General features: G+C 41.8%; 1 protein-coding gene across 3 annotated transcripts in view; it reads left to right on the top strand.

Annotated features, from left to right (window-relative positions):
• Nucleotides 1-4,885: 4,885 nt before the first annotated feature.
• Nucleotides 4,886-23,121, top strand: part of CA8 (carbonic anhydrase 8) — an 86,895-nt gene continuing 68,659 nt past the window's right edge. For 2 of the 3 annotated variants that reach the window (XM_040261272.1, XM_040261271.1), the window contains exons 1-3: nt 4,886-5,188; nt 6,680-6,871; nt 16,639-16,763. In XM_040261272.1, coding sequence (XP_040117206.1) covers nt 5,089-5,188; nt 6,680-6,871; nt 16,639-16,763 — 417 coding nt within the window. In that variant the 5' untranslated portion in view covers nt 4,886-5,088. The remainder of the gene's footprint in view (nt 5,189-6,679; nt 6,872-16,638; nt 16,764-23,121) is intronic. The other variant, XM_040261274.1, reaches the window with a different exon arrangement.

Genomic DNA, 23,121 nt, shown 5'->3' with positions numbered 1-23,121 from the left:
AAGAGATGGGAGGGTTTCAATATCTAAGGACTTTCTCATGGTGTGGTGAAGTTGTGAGGATCCCAGGTAGAGCCAGGGCTGCTAAAAAGTTTGCAAAGAAGAGATAAGGGCATTGCTTAAGGCTGTTTGGTTTCCTTACAAGTCAGAGAGGTACTTTTACTATGAAAAAAAGAAAAGGGAGACAGATGTAAAAAAGCATTTGAGCCAATGAAGATTACCCTTGTACTTACCTGAATGACTACTGTAACAGTCAGCTTCGCTAGGTTATGCTGCTCTAACAGTCCCACAACCATAGTGGTTTATTTCTCGTTGACATTACATGCTGACTTCAGAATGGCTGTGGTTCTGACCTCTAAGTTTTTCATTCCAGGATCCAGACTGACTGAAAGAGCAGTGCTTTTCTTGGACTGGGTCATTTTGGGGCAGAGAGACAAACATGGTGGTGGACCCACACAATAACTCCTGAAGCTTCTATTGGGAAGTAGTATGTGCATGTCATTCATATTTAATTGGTCAAAGCAATGAGGTACAATCTCACAGAAGGGACCAGAAATGACAGGAATATAATTTACACAATTTACCACAGCTACACAGAACCCTAAGATTAAAAGCTGATGGTTCTGAAGACAAGAGACCAAGAACATGTCATACAAATTAGATTGACAAGTGCGACTTGAAGCAGGAAAATTATGAGAGTAATCTGCTAAAGAAAGAAATATGAAAAAATCAAGGATTTCCCTGGTGGTCCAGTGGTTAAGAATCTGTCTCCCAGTGCAGGGACTTGGGTTCTATCTGCGGTTGGGGAACTAAGATCCCACAATCTGCAGGGCAACTAAGCCTGCTCAGCCCAACTACTGAGGCCACAGGCTCTAGGGCCTGTGCTCTGCAACTAGAGAAAGCCCAAGTGCTGCAATGAAAACTGACCCCCCCCCAAAAAAAAGAAAAATCAGAACTTGCCTAAAAAACACAGCTTAAAAACTTTAGAAATCAAAAATGTATATAGTGAGGAAAATTTTGACGTCTTTACCTACAAACCAAAAATCAGGCTAGCAAAGAAAACAACCAGAGAAGTGTCTTACTTCAGACACAAGCCCACTGAAGCCCACCTGTTTTGAGGATCATGGATGGGTTTTGGCAGGTCACACAAGGCATTTAGAGGAGAAAATGGATCTCAAACAAGCACTTCCATGATCAGCATCATCAGTTGCGCTGGCAATGCTACTCTGTCACTCAGTGGCCACCAAAAGTTCTACTCAGCTTTTTTGCTTTACCTCCAATGCTGTCTTTTCCCAGAAACTTTCCTTGATCACTCCTTTGTGTATGAATTGCATCTTCCTTAGATGTGATGGTACTTGTGTCTCTATTTAATATATTGCCTTTATTATAGTTAATTATTTACTTCTACCTCCTCACCCCCAAGACAACTGTGAATTCCTTGAGGGCAGAAACAGGATTTTATACATCTTAGGGTCTCCCATAGTGCCTAGTACAGAGAAGTGCACACAAAGGAACACAATTCATGGTTGTTGAAGTTCAGAAACTGAGGATCTGGTTCGAAGCCTCTTGACAGGCAAATGCTAGCTCCATTCTTGAGGTGTTCCCAGAGCATACATGCATAAAAGAAGAAGGTAATGATTGTTAATGACAATTCTAGGGCTCAAACTCACCAGTACAATAAGAAAGCCTCGGTAAGATAGGCAAAGGGGGAGAAAAGATTGGGAGCAGAGGGTTATGTAAGTGTGAGGTTCTGTGAAACAATACCAGTATCTCTTTGTTCTTGTGCCATCTAGATTATTTTGTTCCTTTTAGGTGTTTCTATTTTTCTTTTCTTAGTATAAAATAGTAATTAGTTACATAGGTCTTAGTTTCAATAAATTGTTTTAGGATATGGTTTGATCTTAGTTATGCAAACACTGGAAGACAGCAATGTACAGTTAATTTAAGGACTTAAATATGATATTAGGCTGATATGCATTAAAATTGTACAGAGGGCTCTGTAGAGTACTCATGTTCATAATATAGAGCATGAATATGTTTAGACTTTCTGATATTAGACTTAGGTGTGCTTGTTCTATTTTGTAAATCAGAGAATGGGCCTATATCTTTGATCTATGTGTTTAGGTTTTCATGGTGACAGACACCTTATAATAACTAGAAATAGAAATTCCATCTTTAGTGATAATATAGTATGGGGATCTGAGAAGAGAAGGTCTTAAGGTGCTATTAATTAGCAGAAATCTGAAGCACACAGTCTCAAAGCAATTAAGGCTGTTAATTGAATATGTGGAGGCACGGTGGAATGGCTCATATGCTGTTGGGCAGAGTACCCTAGGCTGGCGGAGAGCAGTTACGTTATACACATGAAGTTGAAAAATTCACAGAGAACAAATATGGGTAAATATACATTTGTCTAGTAGTTAAACTAGATTTATGAATGGTGATACATTGTGGGCTATATGCAAATTTGTCTATGAGAAGCAAAATCCAGCATTAACTATTCAATCTTTCAGCCTGTCTGTGGGGAGATATGGCATATGACATATGGCATACCTTTTACTCACGGAAAACCGAGCTTTTCCAGGAGATTTTGCTGTCTTCTGGTTTGGCAAACATCTCTATAACTCACATGTTCCTTTAAATGAAATTGGTGGTCACACAATGGCTGCCACCTAGCATCCATGCAATTTTGGGGGCAGAGGGGAATGGACATTGTTGATGAGCTCAAGGTCTCTAAGCGATCTTATTATCAAGATCCTCCTGGGTTCTGTGAGTTGCAGCATTTGATGAACCTATGAACCTACTTCTAAAAAGAAACTTGATTGAAATTTTCAAGACTGTGAAACTCATTATCAGAGAAATGCAAATCAAAACCACAATGAGGTATCATTTCACGCCAGTCAGAATGGCTGATATCCAAAAGTCTACAAGCAATAAATGCTGGAGAGGGTGTAGAGAAAAGGGAATCCTCTTACACTGTTGGTGGGAATGCAAACTAGTTCAGCCACTATGGAGAACAGTGTGGAGATTCCTTAAAAAACTGAAACAGAACAGCCATATGACCTAGCAATCCCACTGCTGGGCATACACACCGAGGAAACCAGAATTGAAAGAGACATGTGTACCCCAGTGTTCATCGCAGCACTGTTTACAATAGCCAGGACATGGAAGCAACCTAGATGTCCATCAGCAGATGAATGGATAAGAAAGCTGTGGTACATATACACAATGGAGTATTACTCAGCCTTTAAAAAGAATACATTTGAATCAGTTCTAATGAGGTGGATGAAACTGGAGCCGATTATACAGAATGAAGTAAGCCAGAAAGAAAAACACCAATACAGTATACTAACGCATATATATGGAATTTAGAAAGATGGTAATGATAACCCTGTATGCGAGACAGCAAAAAAGACACAGATGTATAGATGTCTTTTGGACTCTGCAGGAGAGGGAGAGGGCAGGATGATATGGGAGAATGGCATTGACACATGTAAATTATCACGTGAAATGAATCGCCAGTCTAGGTTCCATGCATGATACAGGGTGCTCAGGGCTGGTGCACGGGGATTACCCAGAGGGATGGGGAGGGAGGTGGGAGGGGGGTTCAGGATGCGGAACACATGTACACCCATGGCAGATTCATGTCAATGTATGGCAAAACCAACACAATATTGTAAAGTAAAATAAATAAATAAATAAAACTGAGATAAAAAAAAAAACCAGAAAGAAAATGTTCTTTTTAGAAGAACTTAAGTAGAAAGTGGTTAATATTTGGGACAGTGCTCATTATTTTTAAAGGCTGTATCTATCCTCCATTCCCCTCTGTCCTGCCCCCCTACCCCCCACCCTCGTTGTCCCCCGTGCATGCTCAGTCGTGTCCCAGTCTTTGTGACCTTATGGACTGTAGCCCGCTAGGCTCTTCTGTCCGTGGGATTTCCCAGGCAAGAATACTGGAGTGGGTTGTATTAGGCACACAGTCCCAAAAATGCGAGGTTAACCTGCCCTAGGTTATTGACTGGAACAGGAGGCTGAAGTCATTCACGCTGGATTGAGAAGCATATTCAAGAGATGACTTTTTGGAGCAGGAAAGTTCCTGTTTGTTATGTAATGTGTGCGTTTCATTATTTACACTATTTCCCCGGGCGATTGGGAGCTGTGTACACAGCCAGCTGCGTCCGAAGCAGCAACCCAGGCTTGAAATAAAACTAAACAGCCTTCTTTTATTGCCTTTCACTCCTTATGCCTTTTTTAAATGGAAAAATTTCCCTAAAATATTTCTCTAGATTAAAACAATTTTTTTTCCTTTAAATATTTGTAGGAACCAGAGGCTTCCTGGAAAATTTTCCGTACTCGTTTCCACTGGTCTCTAAGGATGAATTAAATTAAAAAGTGAATATTCAATGATAAAGATTGAAAGCGGGAAAGTTTTTTGGTTTTGGTAAGGGGTTCTCAAGCCCTCTCTAATCGGGGTAATTCATCTCTTCTCCTGACCCCCTTCGTTCTTTGTGGTATTTCCTGGAGTCAGATGACAATACCTAAGGGTAGGGAGCCCTGGCCAAGGGTCTGCGCACTGGCTGCTCAGGGTAGACCCCGGGGTTCTAGAAGGAAGGCGCGGGAGCGGGGTGTGTGTGTGTCGTTGGGGGTGGGGCGGGGTCCGCCGGCTTCGGCCCAGAGCCCCGGCCTTTCCCTGCGGTCCACCGCAGGCCCGGCCCGAGAGCAGGGGCGGTCCCTCCCGTGCCAGCCCCGCCCCGGTCGGGTTTATAACCTGCCTGCTCGCGCTTCTTGAGCCGCCGCTTCTCTTGCGCTCCTGCTGGAATCAGGCTGCGGGTTCCCGGCCCGCCGCCCGAAAGACTCCCGCCTGGCACTCGCGCGTGCTCGCATCCACGTTGCCCTTCACCGCACGCGCTCACACTCATCCCCGCTCACACTCATCACCCTCTCACACACGCGCGCTCACACTTACGGGAGCGCTCCCCCTGGAACGCGCGCTCACACTTCTCCGCTCACACCCGACTCGCGCCCCGAGCGCTCGCCCTGCAGGGGCGGCAGGTACCGCCGGGGAGAGCGCCGAGGGGACCCACGGCCTCCATGGCTGACCTGAGCTTCATCGAAGATTCCGTGGCCTTCCCGGAGAAGGAAGAGGATGAGGAGGAAGAGGAGGAAGGTGTGGAGTGGGGCTACGAGGAAGGTAACCCGCCGCGCGTCCGGAGGCTGGCCCGCGGGGTGGGTCCCGCTGCTCTGGCCCGCTCCCCGCGCCTCCGCCGCCCCTCTTTGCCACGTGGGTCCCCGGCCCGTTTAGGGGCAGCAGGTGCTCCAGGCAGAGCAGCCGTGCCCATCACCCGCGTGCTTCTCTGGGAGCCCGATCTTGGTGCCGGGCAGCTGTTGGCATCTGTCCCCGTCCGGTGGGCGAGCCCGAAGGCTGCGTTGGTGACAGTTCCGTCTGACTAGTAGCGAGAAGAGCAGCCTTAACTGTTACTGAACACCTTGAGAATGCAGCGTTACTGAAACTATTATTTTCTTTCTTTGAAAAAAACATTCTTTGGTTTACAGCGTTGTGTTAGTTTCAGGTGTACAGCAAAGTCATCCAGTTATACAAACGCATATTCACTCTTTTCCAGATTCTTGTCTCTTATCGCGTCCGTGAAACTGTTTCTTGCTTGCCTGCGGGGAGAAAGTATCTATTTGAGCTACTGAGTTTTCTAGAAGGATGCTGACACCGTTCAACTTTTTCTGAACAAGTCCTAAGTTTTTGAGTTGAATCAGTGGGCCTGGCAAGATGGGGATCGACTTTGTATAAAAAGTTTAGTTTCCTAAAATGTATCCCTGAAGATGTAGGATAACTCCTAATGGAGCTAACAACTGGTGCTGATGTTGACTACATATCTGCAACAAATGTAGAGTTTATAACTTGCATTATGCAAATATGGAAAGAGTATTATCTATATATGCATAATATATAGGTATGTGTATATAGGAGTATGTGTGTGTGTGCTCAGTTGCTAAGTCATGTCTGACTCTGCAACTTTATGGACCAAAGCCTGCCAGGCTTCTCTGTCCATGGGATCTCCCAGGCAAGAATAAAAGAGTGGGTTTCCATTTCCTTCTCCAGGGGATCTTCCCAACCTAGGGACGGAACCTAGGGTTAGCATGTCTCCTGCTTGGAAGGCAGATTCTTTACCACTGAGCCACCCAGGAAGCCCTGTATATATGAATATGCACACTTCAAAATACTGTTTATGAAATTTTTACTCACTAGCATTAGATTTTTGTTTTTTGACTCACACTAAGAACACTGAAAGTTACAGGAATTTTCCAAGTACTTAACATAATTGAACTAATCAACAGAGGAAATTTTTGTGGTATTGTTTCTTTTTCTAATCACTTAAAGATGATCTGAATTTCCTAGAGCCATAAATTAGTACCTCTATGTAGGCAAATAGAGCATTTTGTTAGTCTGGGGCTCCGGATGTGATATTTGATAACATTAGATCATTCAACCTATGAATGCAAAAAATGAACACACTTTATTAATACCATGTGTTCTATAAAGAGACAGTCATCATTACCTTCTTAATAATGGCAAGGATCATAAAAAATGTTTAAACTAGTTTTCCCATGTTAAATTTTGCTGTAACTTATTTTTTCTATCCATTCTAAGTTTGCTTCATTTTGTCTTTAGGTGTTGAGTGGGGCTTGGTGTTTCCGGATGCTAATGGGGAGTACCAGTCTCCCATTAACTTGAATTCAAGAGAGGCTCGATACGACCCCTCACTGCTGGATATCCGCCTCTCCCCGAATTATGTGGTCTGCCGGGACTGTGAGGTTGCCAATGACGGGCATACCATTCAGGTTATCCTGAAGTCGAAATCAGGTATTTTAGATGTTTCTGTGTGCTTCTTATTAAACTAGAAGTCATTGCCAAACTAATTTAGCTTGTATGACCTTAATGGTAGGACTAACCTAGCTCTGTTGTCAGGATACCTTTATATATCATAGCATACATTTTGGGGGAATTATTTCCTGAAACATTTTGGAAGGATGAAATTATGAAGGTGTCAGTTGGTTGTCCCATGTTATATGATGTTATTGGAACAGCCTTAGTTGGTCAAATTCCAGCTCTGTGAAATTTGAAGAAAAGTATATGCAAATGTATGAGGCTGAAGCTCCAGTAGTTTGGTCATCTGATGCGAACAGACGACTCATTGGTAAAGTCCCTGATGCTGGGAAAGATTGAGGGCAGAAAGAGAAGACGGTGTTAGAGGATGAGATAGCTGGACAGCATCACCGATGCAATGAACATGAACTTGGGCAAACTCTGGGAGCTGGTGAGAAAGAGAGAGGCCTGGAGTGCTGCAGTCCATGGGATCTCAAAGAGTTGGACATGACTGGGTGACTGAGCAACAACATACACAAGTATATGAATCTTCATTTTGTCCAAGGTGTTGATTAGCTCAAATCATTTAGATAATTATAATTCCGTCTTACTGCTTTGTAAAACTGAAGATTAGCATTTATTGATATAATTTGGCATCCAAGATAGACTTTCAAATTAAATTTACTATATTAATATTAATTATATTAATATAATTAATAGTAATATTAATATAATTAATATGGCAAGAAGAATTTTAATTAATAGCCGTCAGAATCAGTCTCTAAACTCAGTGAAAGATTTAAATGGCAAACAAAGCTCTTTTATTTATTTTTTTAACTTTCCCTCTCCCTTCTGAACCTATTGGAGACGGATCTGAAATGTTTTTTAGAAAAACTATTGGATAATCACCAAGGAAGTTGCTTTTTTGCTTAAATATAGGGAGAGAGGAGAGCAGAATATTTTAAAATTAGCATTAATTTCTGGCTTTTCATAGTGAATACTAACTATATTTCTTGGGAAGAATGTAAAATTAGGGATGTGTTGAAATATTCGGGAGTATTTAATAAATAGAGATCAACTGTACTCAAATTAATTCTGAATCGATAAATTTGATATTTCAAGCCATAAAATCTTTCGGTTCAATGTTAGACAGGGCAGGTGCTGATTTCCAACTATGAATATTTTATTCATTGTGAATATTCCTGAGCTTTAATTTACAGTCTTCCCAGCTACTCTGAGTCTAGACAAGGTATGGATATTTCCCGAAATAGAATCTAAGGTGTAGTCAAAGAGACAGAATCAGATATAAACTCAAACTTAAGTCAGATTTTTTTTTGGGGGGAGGGCTATCTATGATGGGACATCATGTATTAATTTTAAAATATGTAGTGAAACTATTGAACGCTGACTGTCCTGACATAAAAAACATGTTAAGGTAATGTTGGTATTACACTGTAAATTGTATTGGTTTATGTTGACATACCATTTCATTTCTGTAAATAAACATTTACGTATCTATACAACTAGCATGCATTTCATATCAGGGGACCGTGCTGATTGAATGTTGGTTTGTATACAGATGGGTAAGATGGTTCTTGAAGATTCCTATTAATGAAAACACAGTCCTCTATGGTGTCAGTGTAAATGCAACCTGGTGTTCTGAAAGTGTCACAAGAGTGTAGAGGAATGAACAAGTCCAAATGCTGTCAATTAAGACAATTTGTGTTCATTCCTGCTTGAAGATCAAATTTACTCCATCACACTGAGTTTGCCCTTTTTTTTCTGGTGGCTTCTCAAGCATTCACAATTTTCTGTGCCCTCTACTGCACTCCCAAACAGAGCCCATCAAGCATTGTTTTGACTCTCTGCCCACACAGTCCTCCCCTGACCCCCGAGGAAGAGTTGTCTGTGTTTCTGTGTGGGCCTGTTTTGGTGCACACACTCTGACCCCTTCCTCCAGCCTCTTTGGAGACCTTGCTCCATCAGATGCCTGTCTCCTTTCTGCCACTACAGTCATTTCTTCATTGTTTCTCCCTTTTCAGTATTTCTCCATACTTAAAAAAAAAAAAGTAACAAAGAAACCTGTGTCTGGAGCAGTTTATATTTACCCAGGTTCCATCCTTGGGTCGGGAAGATCTCCTGGAGGAGGAAATGGCAGCCCACTCCAGTATTCTTTCCTGGAGAATCCCATGGACAGAGGACCCTGGTGGGCTATAGCTTATGGGGTCACAAAGAGTTGGACATGACTGAGCAACTGAGCACAGGGAAGTTTTGCCCCCCATCGTCCCTGTATATTAAATTATAGTTTTTATTTAAATTAAATTCAGTGTTTTTATTATTATGACTGGGCAACTATTGTTTCCAGGGGAGGCTATGTTCTGTTTCCTTTATTGAATAATGTGGGGGTCCCCACCCCTGGCATTAGTGTATTTTTGTTTATTTGATTTTTTGTTTATCCATCATGGTTTCATTTCCACACTCCCTGATGGCTGGCAGGCACATCTTCTCCCAGGACATTCAGAAAGCTCTTTGAAGTCCTTCTGTCCCTCACATCCACCCTTCCTTCTCTCCTCTAGCTGACCAGGACTGCCACTGCCTGCAGTATCCTAGATCTCAGGCCTAGGAAGTCCATTGACTGTCTGTGTGTTCAATCCCATGTTGGCTGGATGATCTGATCCTCTTTTGAGACTGTTCCCTCCTTTCAGAGAGTTTTTGGTTTATTCCCTCCCACAGTTCATCTCCTAGTAATTTGCTGAGAAGAAGGGCTTATGAGAATAAATATTTAGATACCTTGTGTGTCTATGTGCTGGGTGCTTGGTGGGCCCCCAAAAGATAATTGTCTTTTATTTCTCAGGAACTTTCTTGTATTATTTAATTGAGAAGTTTTCTGTTTTTTTCCCTCTTTTTCCAGTAACTCTTTTTTTAGTCTTTTTTCTTTTATTTTGTTAGATTTCCTCAACTTGTATCTTTCTATTAAGCTTCTACTCTCTTCTATTTGTCTTCTAATTGTCTTATATTTATCTCTAATCTGCTCTTAAAATTTTAATTTCTAAAATATGGTGCTTATTCTGTGAATTTTAAAAATTAAAAAAAAAACTACCAGTGTTTATTTCTTGATTACAGGATCTTTTTTTCTGTACTCCTGGGTTTCTGTTTTATCTTGGGGTTCTTCTGTTTGTTTTGGTGTCTCTCTTTTATGCCAGAGGTTCTTCTCAAATGTCCAGTGATCTTTGGCTCTTTGTTCACGTTTAGTAATGGGTCTAAAAGTCGAGTTAGAGGCTCTGCATGTGGGCAGGGATTGAGGTCTGGTGGCTGTCACAGTAACGTGGTTATGTAGGAGCAGGCTGTGTTGTTGGAGGAGCCTTTGTAGATTTATGGATTTCTCTGGGGGAAGCCATGTGATGGCTCACACCTGGCTGTCCGTATTCTGGTTGTTGGTCACAGGTGAAAAAGCATGTAACCAGAGGGTACGTCCATTATAGTTAATGAACCTACATTGACACCTCATCAACACCCAGAGTCCATAGTTTACATTAGGGTTTGCTCTTGGTGTTTTTGAGCTTGTACAAATGTTTAATGACATGTGTCCACTATTGTAGTATCATACAGAATGGTTTCACTGCCGTAAAAGTTCTCTGTGTTCCTTCTGTTCTTCTGTCTCTCTCCTGAGCTCTTGGTGATCACAATACTGTGGCGATCCTTATACTATCTCTATAGTTTTGCATTTTTCATGTCATGTGCTTGGAATCATACATTTTATAGGCTTCTGCTTGGCTTCTTTTGCTTGGTAGGAATGCATCGAAGTTTCCTTGGATGCTGTTTTTTTTTTTTTTTAATAAAAATTTTGTAGAATAAGCACAGTTAAAAATTTTTTTGGGGGGGACTTTCCTGGTGGTCCAGTGGTTGAGCCTCCACTTCCAATGCAGGGAGTTGTGGGTTTGATCCCTGGTTGGGAAGCTAAAAGCCCACATACCTTGTGGCCAAAAAATCAAAACATAAAATGGAAACAGTATTGTAACAAATTCAATAAAGACTTTAAAAATGGTCTGTATAAAGTCTTAAATTTTTTTTGTTTTGTATTAAAAACGAGTACAGAATTACTAAAAGAAGTTACAACAACTGTAGTATAGTTTAAATACTTCTACTTATTAAGTGAAAGCTTCTAGGATAATCCTTATGGTATAGTTTCCTTAGATAAGTGTGCTTAGTTGCTCAGTCGTGTCCGACTCTTGAGACTGCATAGACTGTAGCCTGCCAGGCTCCTCTGTCCATGGGATTCTCCAGGCAAGAATACTGAAGTGGGTTGCCCTTTCCTTCTCTAGGTATCTTCCTGACCCAGGAATCGAACCTGGGTCTCCTGCACTGCAGGCAGACTCTTTACTGAATGAGCTATGAGGGAAGCCCTTAATAACCCTATGTGGGGTTTTAAATTTGAGAGATGTCATGAGCACAAATCTTTCACTCCAGACCTCCTGCTGAAAGTTCCCAAACCAAGGTCATTGATAAGCTCCTCATCCCATGATCAAAGGACCACTTTAAAATCCTTACAGTACTTTGATTCTGCTGCATTTGCAGTGGAATTTTTGGAAACTCTCCTGTGGGTCTCTATAACACACCAGCTCTGGAGGTTTCTTCTTAATTTTGACCACCTTTCCTCTGCTGGTTCTTCATCCCCCATTATCCTTAACTGATGGAATTTCTCAAAGTTTCTTCCTCGACCCTCTTCTTGAGAAGAAAGTAGTCTGATTGTGTAGGTGATACAATAAGGCAGCAGATGAGATTAGGAAGGTGATCGAATCATAGATTCACTGAATGGGTTGGCCCCTGGAGGCCACCATTCCAGCCCCTGATCTCAGACCCTCTGGCCAGTAGCTGCATCTCTTCAGCTGGAAGAGCTCAGGAAAAGATATCCATGCCTCACTGAGAGAGGATCCATTTTGCTTTCGAGTGAAACCACATCAAAAAGTCCTGGGATCTCCGTCATCGCTTCTATTGTGGAATTCTGGACCTATACAGAACACAAGTAATTGTACTTTCTTCTTTTTTTTTATTTTTAAAATTTTGTTTTAATATTTATTTTTGGTTGTGCTGGGTCTTCCTTGCTGCTTGCAGGCTTTCTGTGGTTGTGGCAGATGGGGGCTACTCTGCAGTTGTGGCAGATGGGATTTTCATTGCGGTGGCTTCTCTTGTTGCAGAGCACACACAGGCTGTAGGGCGTGCAGGCTTAGTAGTTGTGGCACACGGGTGTAGTTGCCCTGCAGCATGTGGGATTTTAGACCTGGCATCGAACATGTGTCCCTACATTGGCAGGTGGACTGGACCCCCAGGGAGGTCCTGCAATTGTACTTCCACATGACATTCTTTAAAATATTGACTACTACCATCATACCATGGAATTGCTATTTTCCCTTTCTAGACATAATTAGTTCCTTCAGCTGGTCCTCAAATGATAGCCCTCCCTCCATTAATACATATTTATTGATCATTTACTACCTGAAATACAAATTATCTTATCTCTTCTTAGAGCAGTTCGTGTAAATGAGGACAACTAGGAGAGCAAAACTTGAATTTCTTTATGATCATATTTACTATTAGCTGACTCTGGGGGACTTGAATTATCTGGACTGTCATCTTCGTTTGCTTTGCTTTGCTTATAGACCCTGTTTAACTGGCCTCCTCTCCCTCTTGTTTGATCTTAGCACTGCATTTATGAGCTGATGATATTTATTCTTTAATGTGAAATAAAACTATAGGTTAAAAGCTAAGGACTGTTAAACATGTTGATTGTTGCTTTGAAGACTTCAAATGTTAAAAGAACTGATTAATACTGTTTTTTAGAATGTTTTGTGAATACATTTGGGGTTCCTTAAAAATTAAACTGAGGTCATAAGGTCTTTAAACCTATTGAGAGGTGCTCTTTGATGACCTAGAGGGATGGGAAGGGAGTCGGAGGGAGGCTATAGAGGGAGGTGATATGTGTGTACTTACAGCTGATTCACCTTGTTGTACAGCAGAATCTAATAGAACATTGTGAAGCAGTTATACTTCAATAAAAAATAAACTTATAGAGAGTGAACTTTAGGGACCTCTGATCCTTTGGGGGATGCATCAGGGGCCGTTGGCGTTGGTCTTCCTGAATTTGGGGTCATGACTCCATCAGACTCTGTCTCCCGGTCATGCTGTCTTTGCCTGGCTGTGGCTGCAGCTTTCTCAACAGTTGGGCTTGCACTTTGCTGATCTACCATCTATGCAGACCTAGGAGTAATATTTTAATCCACTTTTTCTTTGGCTGTGCCTTGTGGCATGCAGGATCTTAGTTTCCAGACCAGGGACGGAACTGGTACCCACCCTGCAATGGAAACACAGAGTCCTAACCACAGGATCACCAGGGAAGTCCCAGACTTGGGAGTAATATTTTAAAATGCAAAAATATTAGCCCACTGCTTAAAAACTAGAGATGATTCTCCAAGATGAACTCCAGCCTGTCTGCATGGACTGCCATCTGCCCACCCCAACCCGGCTAATTTCATACCTTGAGGCCTGCCTTTGGCCATTGGATACCTCTGACTTTATTCTCTTGGTACCCATTCTGGCTATTTCCCACCTCTGAGTCTTTCTGAGCCTCTTCTTGCTGCTTCTAAAGTATAGTTTCTCACTTCTGCACTTAGCTTACCCTTTAAGACTTCCTTAGCTGTTACCTCCTCCTTAAAGTCTTCCCTGACTTACTTTCTAACTCCTCGCCTCCCCCCACAACCCCCACCTTTGGTTTTGGCTTGGATCCTGCTGGGTTCTGACTGCCTTGTGCATTTTCCTCTGCCTTTTTTTTTTTTTTTTTCTTCTGTCCTTAGTTGTGTCTGATTGTTTGCTACCCTTTGGATTGTAGCCCACCAGGCTTCTCTGTCCATAGTATTCTCCAGGCAAGAATACGGGAGTGGGTTGCTATTTCCTCCTCCAGAGGATCTTCCTGACCCAAGGATTGAACTCCTATTCACTGCATTGCAGGTGGATTCTTTACCTGCTGAGCCGTTGAGGAAGCCCCTTTCCCTTCTGCCCCGACGCAATCACTTTTCGTTCCTTCAGCACTGAGAATGCTTTGCCAGTGGAAGGCTATATCCTTCCTTTTACACACTCAGTGGTCAGCACATGGCCAGACATGGAGTCCATCTCAAAACGTGTGTGTTGAACTCGAATGAAATGAGGGGGACTCAACCTTTGAACTCTCTGGCAAATCTGTTTTCAGCAAAGGATTATAGAAGCTTAGATAGTTTCAGGGGAGTGTATATGTGCCATGTCTCTATGGGATTCTCAAATTTTACAGAAGCTTCTGAAAGGAACTCTTATGTCTATAAGTGTAATGGCCATACCTATCAGAGAAAAAGCGTTCACGACAGGTGGTAGCAATGATAACAGTGTATCCGGTGTCCTTTTCACAAGTTTGTTATTCTCAGGAAATGCAGCACATCATCAGTGTGAGTTTCATGTTTCATTGTAATTTTATTGAACGTGGTGATACCACAACTAATAAACCTGCCATAGAGTGACAAAATATCACTCAGCAAAATTTGATATTCATAAATGCAGGATAAGTGTTCTTCTCTTGGTATGACTAGTTTTCTTGTAAAGCAAGTAAATGGTCCAAAGGAAGAATAATGCTTTGAGAAGATGCTGCCAGATGGGTGAAATAGAGCTGCTATTTATTTGTAGTCTGTAAACACAATCATTTGTGGGGGATGAACAGGTAATGCTTTTACCTGGAACCTCATAAAATTCTGAATTCAGGATATTGTCAGTTTTTATGGCTTTGCACGGCCCTGTGATTTTAGTGTGGTTTAACTTTGGATTATTTGTCTGCAGCAAAAGTGAAAGGTACCAGAACCAATTCTTGGCTGACACTTCCCCTTTGTCACCTCTCCCTGGGGACCAGGCTTGGTTAAAACGCTTCCCTTCTTTGTGTTCCTTTTCAACCCCATAGAAAGTAAGACCCTGAGGATCTGATTTCATTAGAATTTTCTTGAGCATGAGGACCGTGTAATGACCAAAAGTGAAAGTGTTAGTTGTTCAGTCTTGTCTGACTCTGCAAACCCATGGAGTGTGGCCCACCAGGCTCCTCTGTCCATGGGATTCTCTAGGCAAGAATACTGGAGTGGGTTGCCATGCCCTTCTCCAGGGGAGCTTCTCCACCCAGGGGTAGAACTTGAGTCTCCCACATTACTGGCATTACAGGCAGATTCTTTACTGTCTGAGCCACCAGGGAAGCCCTGTAATGAACCAAATAAATATCACAGTAAAAGTCTGATCTTCATAAATATATACATTTGCATTTTATCGCAGAAGGATGTAAGATCCATGAAGCCAGTGAGTTTTGTCTGTTTTGACAACATCCATGTGTCTTAAACACCATGTGCCTGCTACAGTGTAGGTGATCAAAAAATATTCATTGAAGTATTTTTCAGTGAAACACCTGTGGGCCGGAATTTCTCCTCGATAAAACATACATCTGTGCAGTTTGAATTTTCAGGGAATTTAAAAATATCATCTCAATTTCCAAGTTTTAATCTGAAGAAATATTGGCCACTAGGCAGGTGGAAGCCTAGTACAGATGAAGCTCAGATCTTTCTTTTCTGCCCCTGAACTCACTAATAGGATCAGCTTCATCCAGTGCTATAATAAAATACTAGTGAACTGCTCTGTAACAGTTTCAGAAACTCTGTGTGTGTGTGTGTGTGTGTACCTGATGAAAATGTTTTGGGGAAAGATATTTTTAATCCTGTTTGTTTCACAATCCTCTCGTTTCTTTTTGCTAAGCCTCATCGAAGACAATTTTCTGCTCTTTTTAAAGAGTGCAGTGTTAGAATCATGCCTCTCCTCCTCTCCCCCACAACCCCGTGAATGCCCCAAAGCCTTGGGTCATGTCATAGACACATAGGGTGAAGGATACTTCCTTTTCAAATGGTGCAGGCTGGGGGCCAGCAAGCGAGAGACTGATCTCGATCTCAGGGAGGCAGCGGTGATCAGTGGCTTGAAGTAGGATCTTAGTTCCCTGCCCAGTATTTTGTTGCTTCAAGACTAGATGTATTTTCCATCATCCGTCAGAGTACCCTTGTTTGGGACAGAGTTCTTGGTTATCTCCAGAAGTGAGACACAGAGACAGGGCCCCATAGAACTAAAATTTAATATTTTAAATATTGTGAATATTTTATCACAGTTTTATTTGCATTTATGTGACACTGGATGATAGACAGCTTTTTAAAAATTGCGATTTCATTGTTGAAAAACCAGGTTGGCTTAATAATAATTGGCTTCATGGGTAATTATGCCAGCTAACATCTGTTCTCTCAATTGAAAGTGTTCTTGTGTAATGGATTATCTATAAACAATGTTTAATTTAGTGATAAGTCTATAGAAAATTATTGGTCAGTCTGAGACTCAGGTCATATTCTTGTCTCCTGATCAATGCTAGGTTTGTCTCAGGGGAAACTGTGATAGCTGCTGTGTTTATTTACTGTCTGTTCCTATGCCTAAAATATATAAGAAGTTAACATATACATGTCATTCTCGAGTATTTTAGAGTTTTTGAATGTCTGCTGTATCAAGATGATAGTATGAATTCATCCCACAGTAGTTATACCCTCATTTTGGCTATGTGAATTTAATATGTAGAATTTATGAGACCTCTTGGCAAAAAATGTCCCCAAATGTTTATAATGCTGTGCCAATGAATGTGTTTGAGATGTAATTAAATAGAACTTATTTTCTTTCTTCAGTTCTATCAGGAGGTCCATTGCCTCAAGGACATGAATTTGAGCTGTATGAAGTTAGATTTCACTGGGGAAGAGAAAACCAGCGTGGTTCTGAGCACACAGTTAATTTCAAAGCTTTTCCCATGGAGGTAAGAAGAACGAATCAGCTTGAACAACACCAAAACTTTGTTGTTCATGTAGAGTATTTGGTGATTTATTGAAAATGATTTAGTTTCCAAGTAGCTGTATAGTTCTTCAATTGTATCAATTTATGTTAAAATAAAAAAAATCTTCAATAAGCTTTTGGCAGCAGAAGAAACTTCCCATTAGCCTTAGTGGGCCTGGAGAATGCGCACGGGCTGTTGGTTATAAAGGTAATCTATGCTATTAAGTTTCATCATCGTATTATTATTATTATTGTAAAAATTCTGCAGATTCAGCAGGTCACTTTTGTGGATGCTGTGAAAGACGATAAGCAGAAAACAACTTTGGAGAAACCTCAGTGGTAATTAAAAGTCTAGTTTAGCTCTGATTAAAATTGGTAAGTTGGTTTATTCATCTCAAGCAATTAGGGGGAGAGAGAGATTTTTAGAGAGTTACTTTGTCTGAAGAAGTCACTCTCCTACTTACCTTAGTTAACTCCTGCTCTTCTTCAGTCTCTAGTTAGCATGTCATTTCTTCATGAGACTCTTTCTGAGTTCCTTCCCAAAGCAGAATTAATTTCTCCCTCATCTGTGCTCCCAGTTTCCTTGATAGATGGCTGCTGAGGCATTGATCTCATGCATTAGTAACCTTTAGTGTTTAAAGAGTGCTTCTCACTAACTGTGGGCTCTTGTTATGGATTGAAGTATTTGTTATTTACCACCCCCCCGCCCCTGCTCAATTCATATGCTGGGAACTCTACCCCTTCATGTGATAATATTACGGGGTGGAGCCTTTGGAAGGTGATTAGGATTAGAAGAGGTCATGAGGGTGGGGCCCTCATGAATGGAATTAGTGCCCTCCTGGACTCCAGAGGGAGCTTGCTTCTCCTTGCTCACTGCTGGGTGATGGACACAGGACCATCTCCAAGCCAGGAAGCAGGCTTTTACCAGGTTCCCTGATTGTGGACTTCCCAGCCTCCAGAGCCGTGAGAAATAAATTCTGTTGTTTAAGCTACCAGTCTATGGTAATTTGTTATCATAGCCCAAGCTAAGACAGCCTTCCTCTCACTCTCTGTGTTCCTTCCAACTTTGAGTCCAGTGCCAGGAACATCGAGACAACCCATGTTGGTGCAATTGACAGGATGCCTCTGTTGTTCATATTTCTTTCTATAAGGACCAAAGTTCTCTCCTGGGAAATAGCCCATCAGTGACAAGTAATGGTATATTTGAGGGGCCATCAAAATGCCAGTCTTCCTCTCTGTCATTCCCAGCTGCATGTACTGCAGCATGGAATTAATTGCTCATGACCAGAGGTCACAGTCATATCTACCTCATTGCCTGGAAATCTTATATAAACTACTGTTTATATAAGTGATACATGTACCTTAAAGAATGAAATCAGAGAAAATATTTCTCAATGTTGCTTGAATAATCATTAAGGAAGTTTTCTTTTGAAAGCTCAAAATATCCCTTTCTTAAAAAAAAACTCAGGGTCTTAAAAGAAATATTAAATGAAAAAAATATTATGTGTTTTGAGGATGGAGGGAAAAAACCAACTGCAGTGTGTTGAATAGTATGTGTGGTATGTGAAGTGAAGTGAAATTGCTCAGTCGTGTCTGACTCTTTGCTACCCTATGGAATGTAGCCTACCAGGCTCCTCTGTCCATGGGATTTTCCAGGCAATAGTACTGGAGTGGATTGCCATTTCCTTCTCCAGGAGATCTTCCCGACTGAGGGATCGAACCTGGGTCTCCCACATTGTAGACCGACGGTTTACCATCTGAGCCACCAGGGAAGTCCTAAATGGCATGTGATACTGAGGACAATAACAGGAGATGCTTCTTTAAGGCCTTGATGGGTGACGTTGGGTCTTCAAATGTTACCTTTCTAGGGGCTTTTTTACTCAATGCCCACAGACATCCCTCTCACTTCTAGTGCCTTGAAACAGTTCCACCCCATCTCTGTGTCACCTCTTGCTGCTGCCCTATCCCCATCCAGCGTGAGAAGGAAGAGCTCATGCCAGAACATATGAAAGAAGAGAGAGGACCAAAGACAATTCCAAATAAATAAATGTGCAGAGTAGCCGAGGGCTTTGGAGGGACAGGAAAACACTGGGCTGTCATCTGCCCTCTTCTTTGTGTTTGAAAAGCTCCTCCATTTCAACCAGCATTCAAAGATATATTGGTCTAATCAAAAATTTAAGGAGAGATGGGAGTCCTTGGGAAAGCACCAACTTCTGGGTAACAATTCAGTGACTTTGCTTGTGACACACAAAACTTACAGCCTTGGGGAGTTTTATTCGCTTAAGTGAGTCAGAGATATGTGCTTTTCTCTCCAAAGTCAAAAAGAACTTCTGGATCAAGTGTTTCAGACTGGTCCTACTACTTGATGAAGGTCTAACTGTCCTGGTCCATTAAGCACAGGTAGTGGTTTGTGCTGAGTGGAGATTAAATTCTGGTTTTGTTTCTGCAGAAATATTTTTATGTTTTGAATGATGGAATTACTGACTGTAATTTTTCCAAAAATAGATGATGAATAATATTTGAATTCTGTGTTATCCCAGATTATATCTGATCCAGTCCTAGAGAAAAGAACTTCTATTGGTCATCTGATGTTGGTTTGTAGTGCTGGGTCCTGATGAGTGCATCAGTGCCGTGGGTGCACAGAGTTAGAGGGAGGTAACTGTGAGTCAGGTATTTGTTTTGTTTTAATGGAGGCGGCGAAGGGTAAGCTGGGTTTTCAGGCGGAGAGGGCTGACTCAGTGAAAGAGAGAAGGACTCCATGTAGAACAGTTGAGGAGGGAATGAGATGCCTAAGTGGAGACAGGTAGATAAATTGCCACCATCCACCTGTCCTGAACTGCCATCTATTTGGAGCATAACATAACCAAAGCAACAGTGGAGAGTGAGGGGACCAGGTACTGTTTGGGGTACATGATTTAAAAAAAAATTTTTTTCTAGGACACTTTTTGTATCTTATTTACAGTTTAAGACTGACTTTAATCTCCAAAAGATATTTCAATACATATTTCCTTTTTGTTTATTTTACTTAAACTTAAATGGATGGTTTACTCAACAAACATTGTAAACAAATATTTACCTTGTCTGTTGCATATAACATGGGGATAGATTTTAACAGAAATTCATCAAGCTTGCCTGTTGACTTTTAAAAATTATGTGTGTGTGTACTCAATCCTGTCCAGCTGTTGTGACCTCCTGGACTGTAGCCCGCTGGGCTCCTCTGTCCATGGAGTTTTCCCGGCAAGAATACTGGAGTGGGCTGTCATTTCCTACTCCAGGGGATCTTCCCCACTAAGGAACTGAACCCTCATCTCTTGCGTCTCCTGCATAGGCAGGAGGATTCTTTACCACTGCGCCACCTGGGAAGCCCTTTTAAAGTTATAAATATAGGCCTGAAAGCAATTCTGAATATATGTTTGATACTACTAGTAGTCAGCCACATCACTTCAAAAATTAACGCAATTTGTGACATTAGACAATTTAAACTGCAGCTCTTGCGCTCAGCAAGATGGATCAAGCATGTCCTTTCTGCTTTTCCTACTTGAGATTTGCAGTTTTCAGAAACACGCTTGCTTTCACGGCTACCTGACATTTCTTGCCATGTTTTCATCTTGTAAACCAAATTCCATTATGAAGACTCCAGATTTCTGCTTAAATGACAGTGCCTTAACAAGAGATAAGAAAATTGTGCTGCATTTTTCTTCCTGTTACCTAAAACATAATGGGTTTGCATGTATTAACAATTTTTACAAGTGTCTGGGTGATGTCTACCAGCTTGAATATCTTACCGTGTGGATATTTTGTGTCATGATATTTAATCAAGACAGCAAATGTGAGTAGAAGGTTGTTTATTTAAGACAAGTATGGGATCCAGTCAAATTAATTCCTGTCTGTTTGTCCTTCTGGTGGCTATAGAAGCTTCATATTTTCTTTGGATGTCATTGGATGTCTTAGCTCTTGATGTTCAACTTTAATACTCTGTGAATTTTGTGGTTAGCTTTATCCTTTGTGCATCCACCATATCACTAGAATTATTTATTGTATTCGTATTAATTTTGTTTCAAATCCAATTAATGGAGGAACTTCCAGATATTTAAGTTCAAATTCTTCAGGACACGAGTTCTGTTTTAGTCATTTTGTATGTGGAGACTGTCATGTTCTTTGCTACTTCAAGGTAGTCTAACATTTGCTGCTGCTGAGTCGCTTCAGTCGTGTCCGACTCTGTGCGACCCCATAGACGGCAGCCCACCAGGCTCCCCCGTCCCTGGGAGTCTCCAGGCAAGAACACTGGAGTGGGTTGCCATTTCCTTCTCCAATGCATGAAAGTGAAAAGTGAAAGTGAAGTCGCTCAGTTGTGCCCGACTCTTAGCGACCCCATGGACTGCAGCCCACCAGGCTCCTCCGTCCATGGGATTTTCCAGGCAAGAGTACTGGAGTGGGGTGCCATTGCCTTCTCTGAGTCTAATGTTCAACTCCTGGTAAATTGCGATTAATCTTCACACAGGGATCACTACACTCATACTTCTATGGGAGAGTACTTTTTAGGCATTCAGGTTTTGTGCCAGAGAAGCAAAATTAAGAAAAAAATCTGGGGGATGGAGAGATCAATAGTATAGCCAAGTTTTTTTTTCCCCCTTCAAATAATATTATTAGCTCTCTGTTCTCCCTATCATTTTGCAAAGAGAGGATCTTTAATTTAATAACTAAATGTAGGGAGAGTATGGTCTCAGGATAAACACCAGCCTATATGTTGAATAGACTGAACTTTTATTTATTTATTTTGATTTCACATTAAAAATTTCTTTTAAAAATTTGTTTGAATTGGAGGATAATTACTTTATAATAGCGTGATGGTTTTGGCTTTATATCAGTATGAATCGGCCATAGATATACATGTGTCCCCTCTATCCTGACCCGTACCTCACACCTCCCTCCCCACCCCATCCCTCCAGGCTGTCACAGAGCACTGGCTTTGGGTGCCTTGCATCACACATCAAATTCACACTGGGCTATCTGTTTTACATATGGTAGTGCATATGTTTCAGTGCAATTCTCTCAAATCATCCCACCCTCTCCTTCTCCCACCGAGTCCGAAAGTCTGTCCTTCACATCTGTGTCACCTTTGCTGCCCTGCGTGTAGAATTGTAGGTACATGTTTTACAGTGTGTGTTGATTTCTGCCGTACAACAAGGCACATCAGCTGTTCAGTTCAGTTCAGTCACTCAGTCGTGTCCGACTCTTTGCGACCCCATAAATCACAGCACACCAGGCCTCCCTGTCCATCACCAACTCCCGGAGTCTACCCAAACCCATGTGTATCGAGTCCGTGATGCCATCCAGCCATCTCATCCTCTGTCGTCCCCTTCTCCTCCTGCCCCCAATCCCTCCCAGCATCAGGGTCTTCTCCAATGAGTCAACTCTTCGCATGAGGTGGCCAAAGTATTGGAGTTTCAGCCTCAGCATCAGTCCTTCCAATGAACACCCAGGACTGGTCTCCTTTAGGATGGACTGGTTGGATATCCTTGCAGTCCAAGGGACTCTCAAGAGTCTTCTCCAACACTACAGTTCAAAAGCATCAATTCTTTGGCGCTCAGCTTTCTTCACAGTCCAACTCTCACATCCATACATGACCACAGGAAAAACCACAGCCTTGACGAGATGGACCTTTGTTGTAATTATACGTATATTCCCTCCCTCATAAGCCTCCCTCCCTTCCCCCTATCCCACCTTCCTAGATCATCACAGAGTACCTAGCTGGGCTCCCTGTGTTATACCACAACTTCTCACCAGCTATCTATCTACTGAACTTTAAAAAAAACTCCCTGGATTATTTCCATTAGCCTCATTTCACTACAGATGAATGGTGGTTTTATCAGAATGGGCAGTGATCCTGCCCACACACCAGCAGGAGATCGGAGCTCGGGTTTGACTTTCATCCCCTTTGGGCCTAAAAGTTTACCCTTTGAGAGTGAATTATCCAGACAGAGACACAGTTATTGTAAGGCCGACTCTTATCTTTATTTACATTGTAGTCAAAGAGAAGCTCTTGCTCTGTGTACTCTGAAGGGCTCAGTGAGAACTGAGCTATATACCAGCTGTCTATGGAAAGTTGAGTGCATAATATAAAGTTTTGTTTTGTGAAGCAGGAATCCTTTTTAAAAATAAAAAACAAAATAATAATAATAAAAAAGCTTTTTGGCCACATGGTGTGGCATGTGGGATCTTAGTTTCCTGACCAGGGATTGAAGTAGTGCCCCTTGCATTGGAAGCAAGGAGTCTTAACCACTGGATCACTAGAGAAGTCCTGAGCAGAAGTCTTCAATTGTGAAGAGTCAGACCTTGGT

The sequence above is a fragment of the Oryx dammah genome, unplaced genomic scaffold, assembly GCF_014754425.2.
Source record: "Oryx dammah isolate SB20612 unplaced genomic scaffold, SCBI_Odam_1.1 HiC_scaffold_19, whole genome shotgun sequence".
Lineage (NCBI taxonomy): Eukaryota > Metazoa > Chordata > Mammalia > Artiodactyla > Bovidae > Oryx > Oryx dammah.
This window is presented reverse-complemented; position numbering and strand designations above follow the sequence as displayed.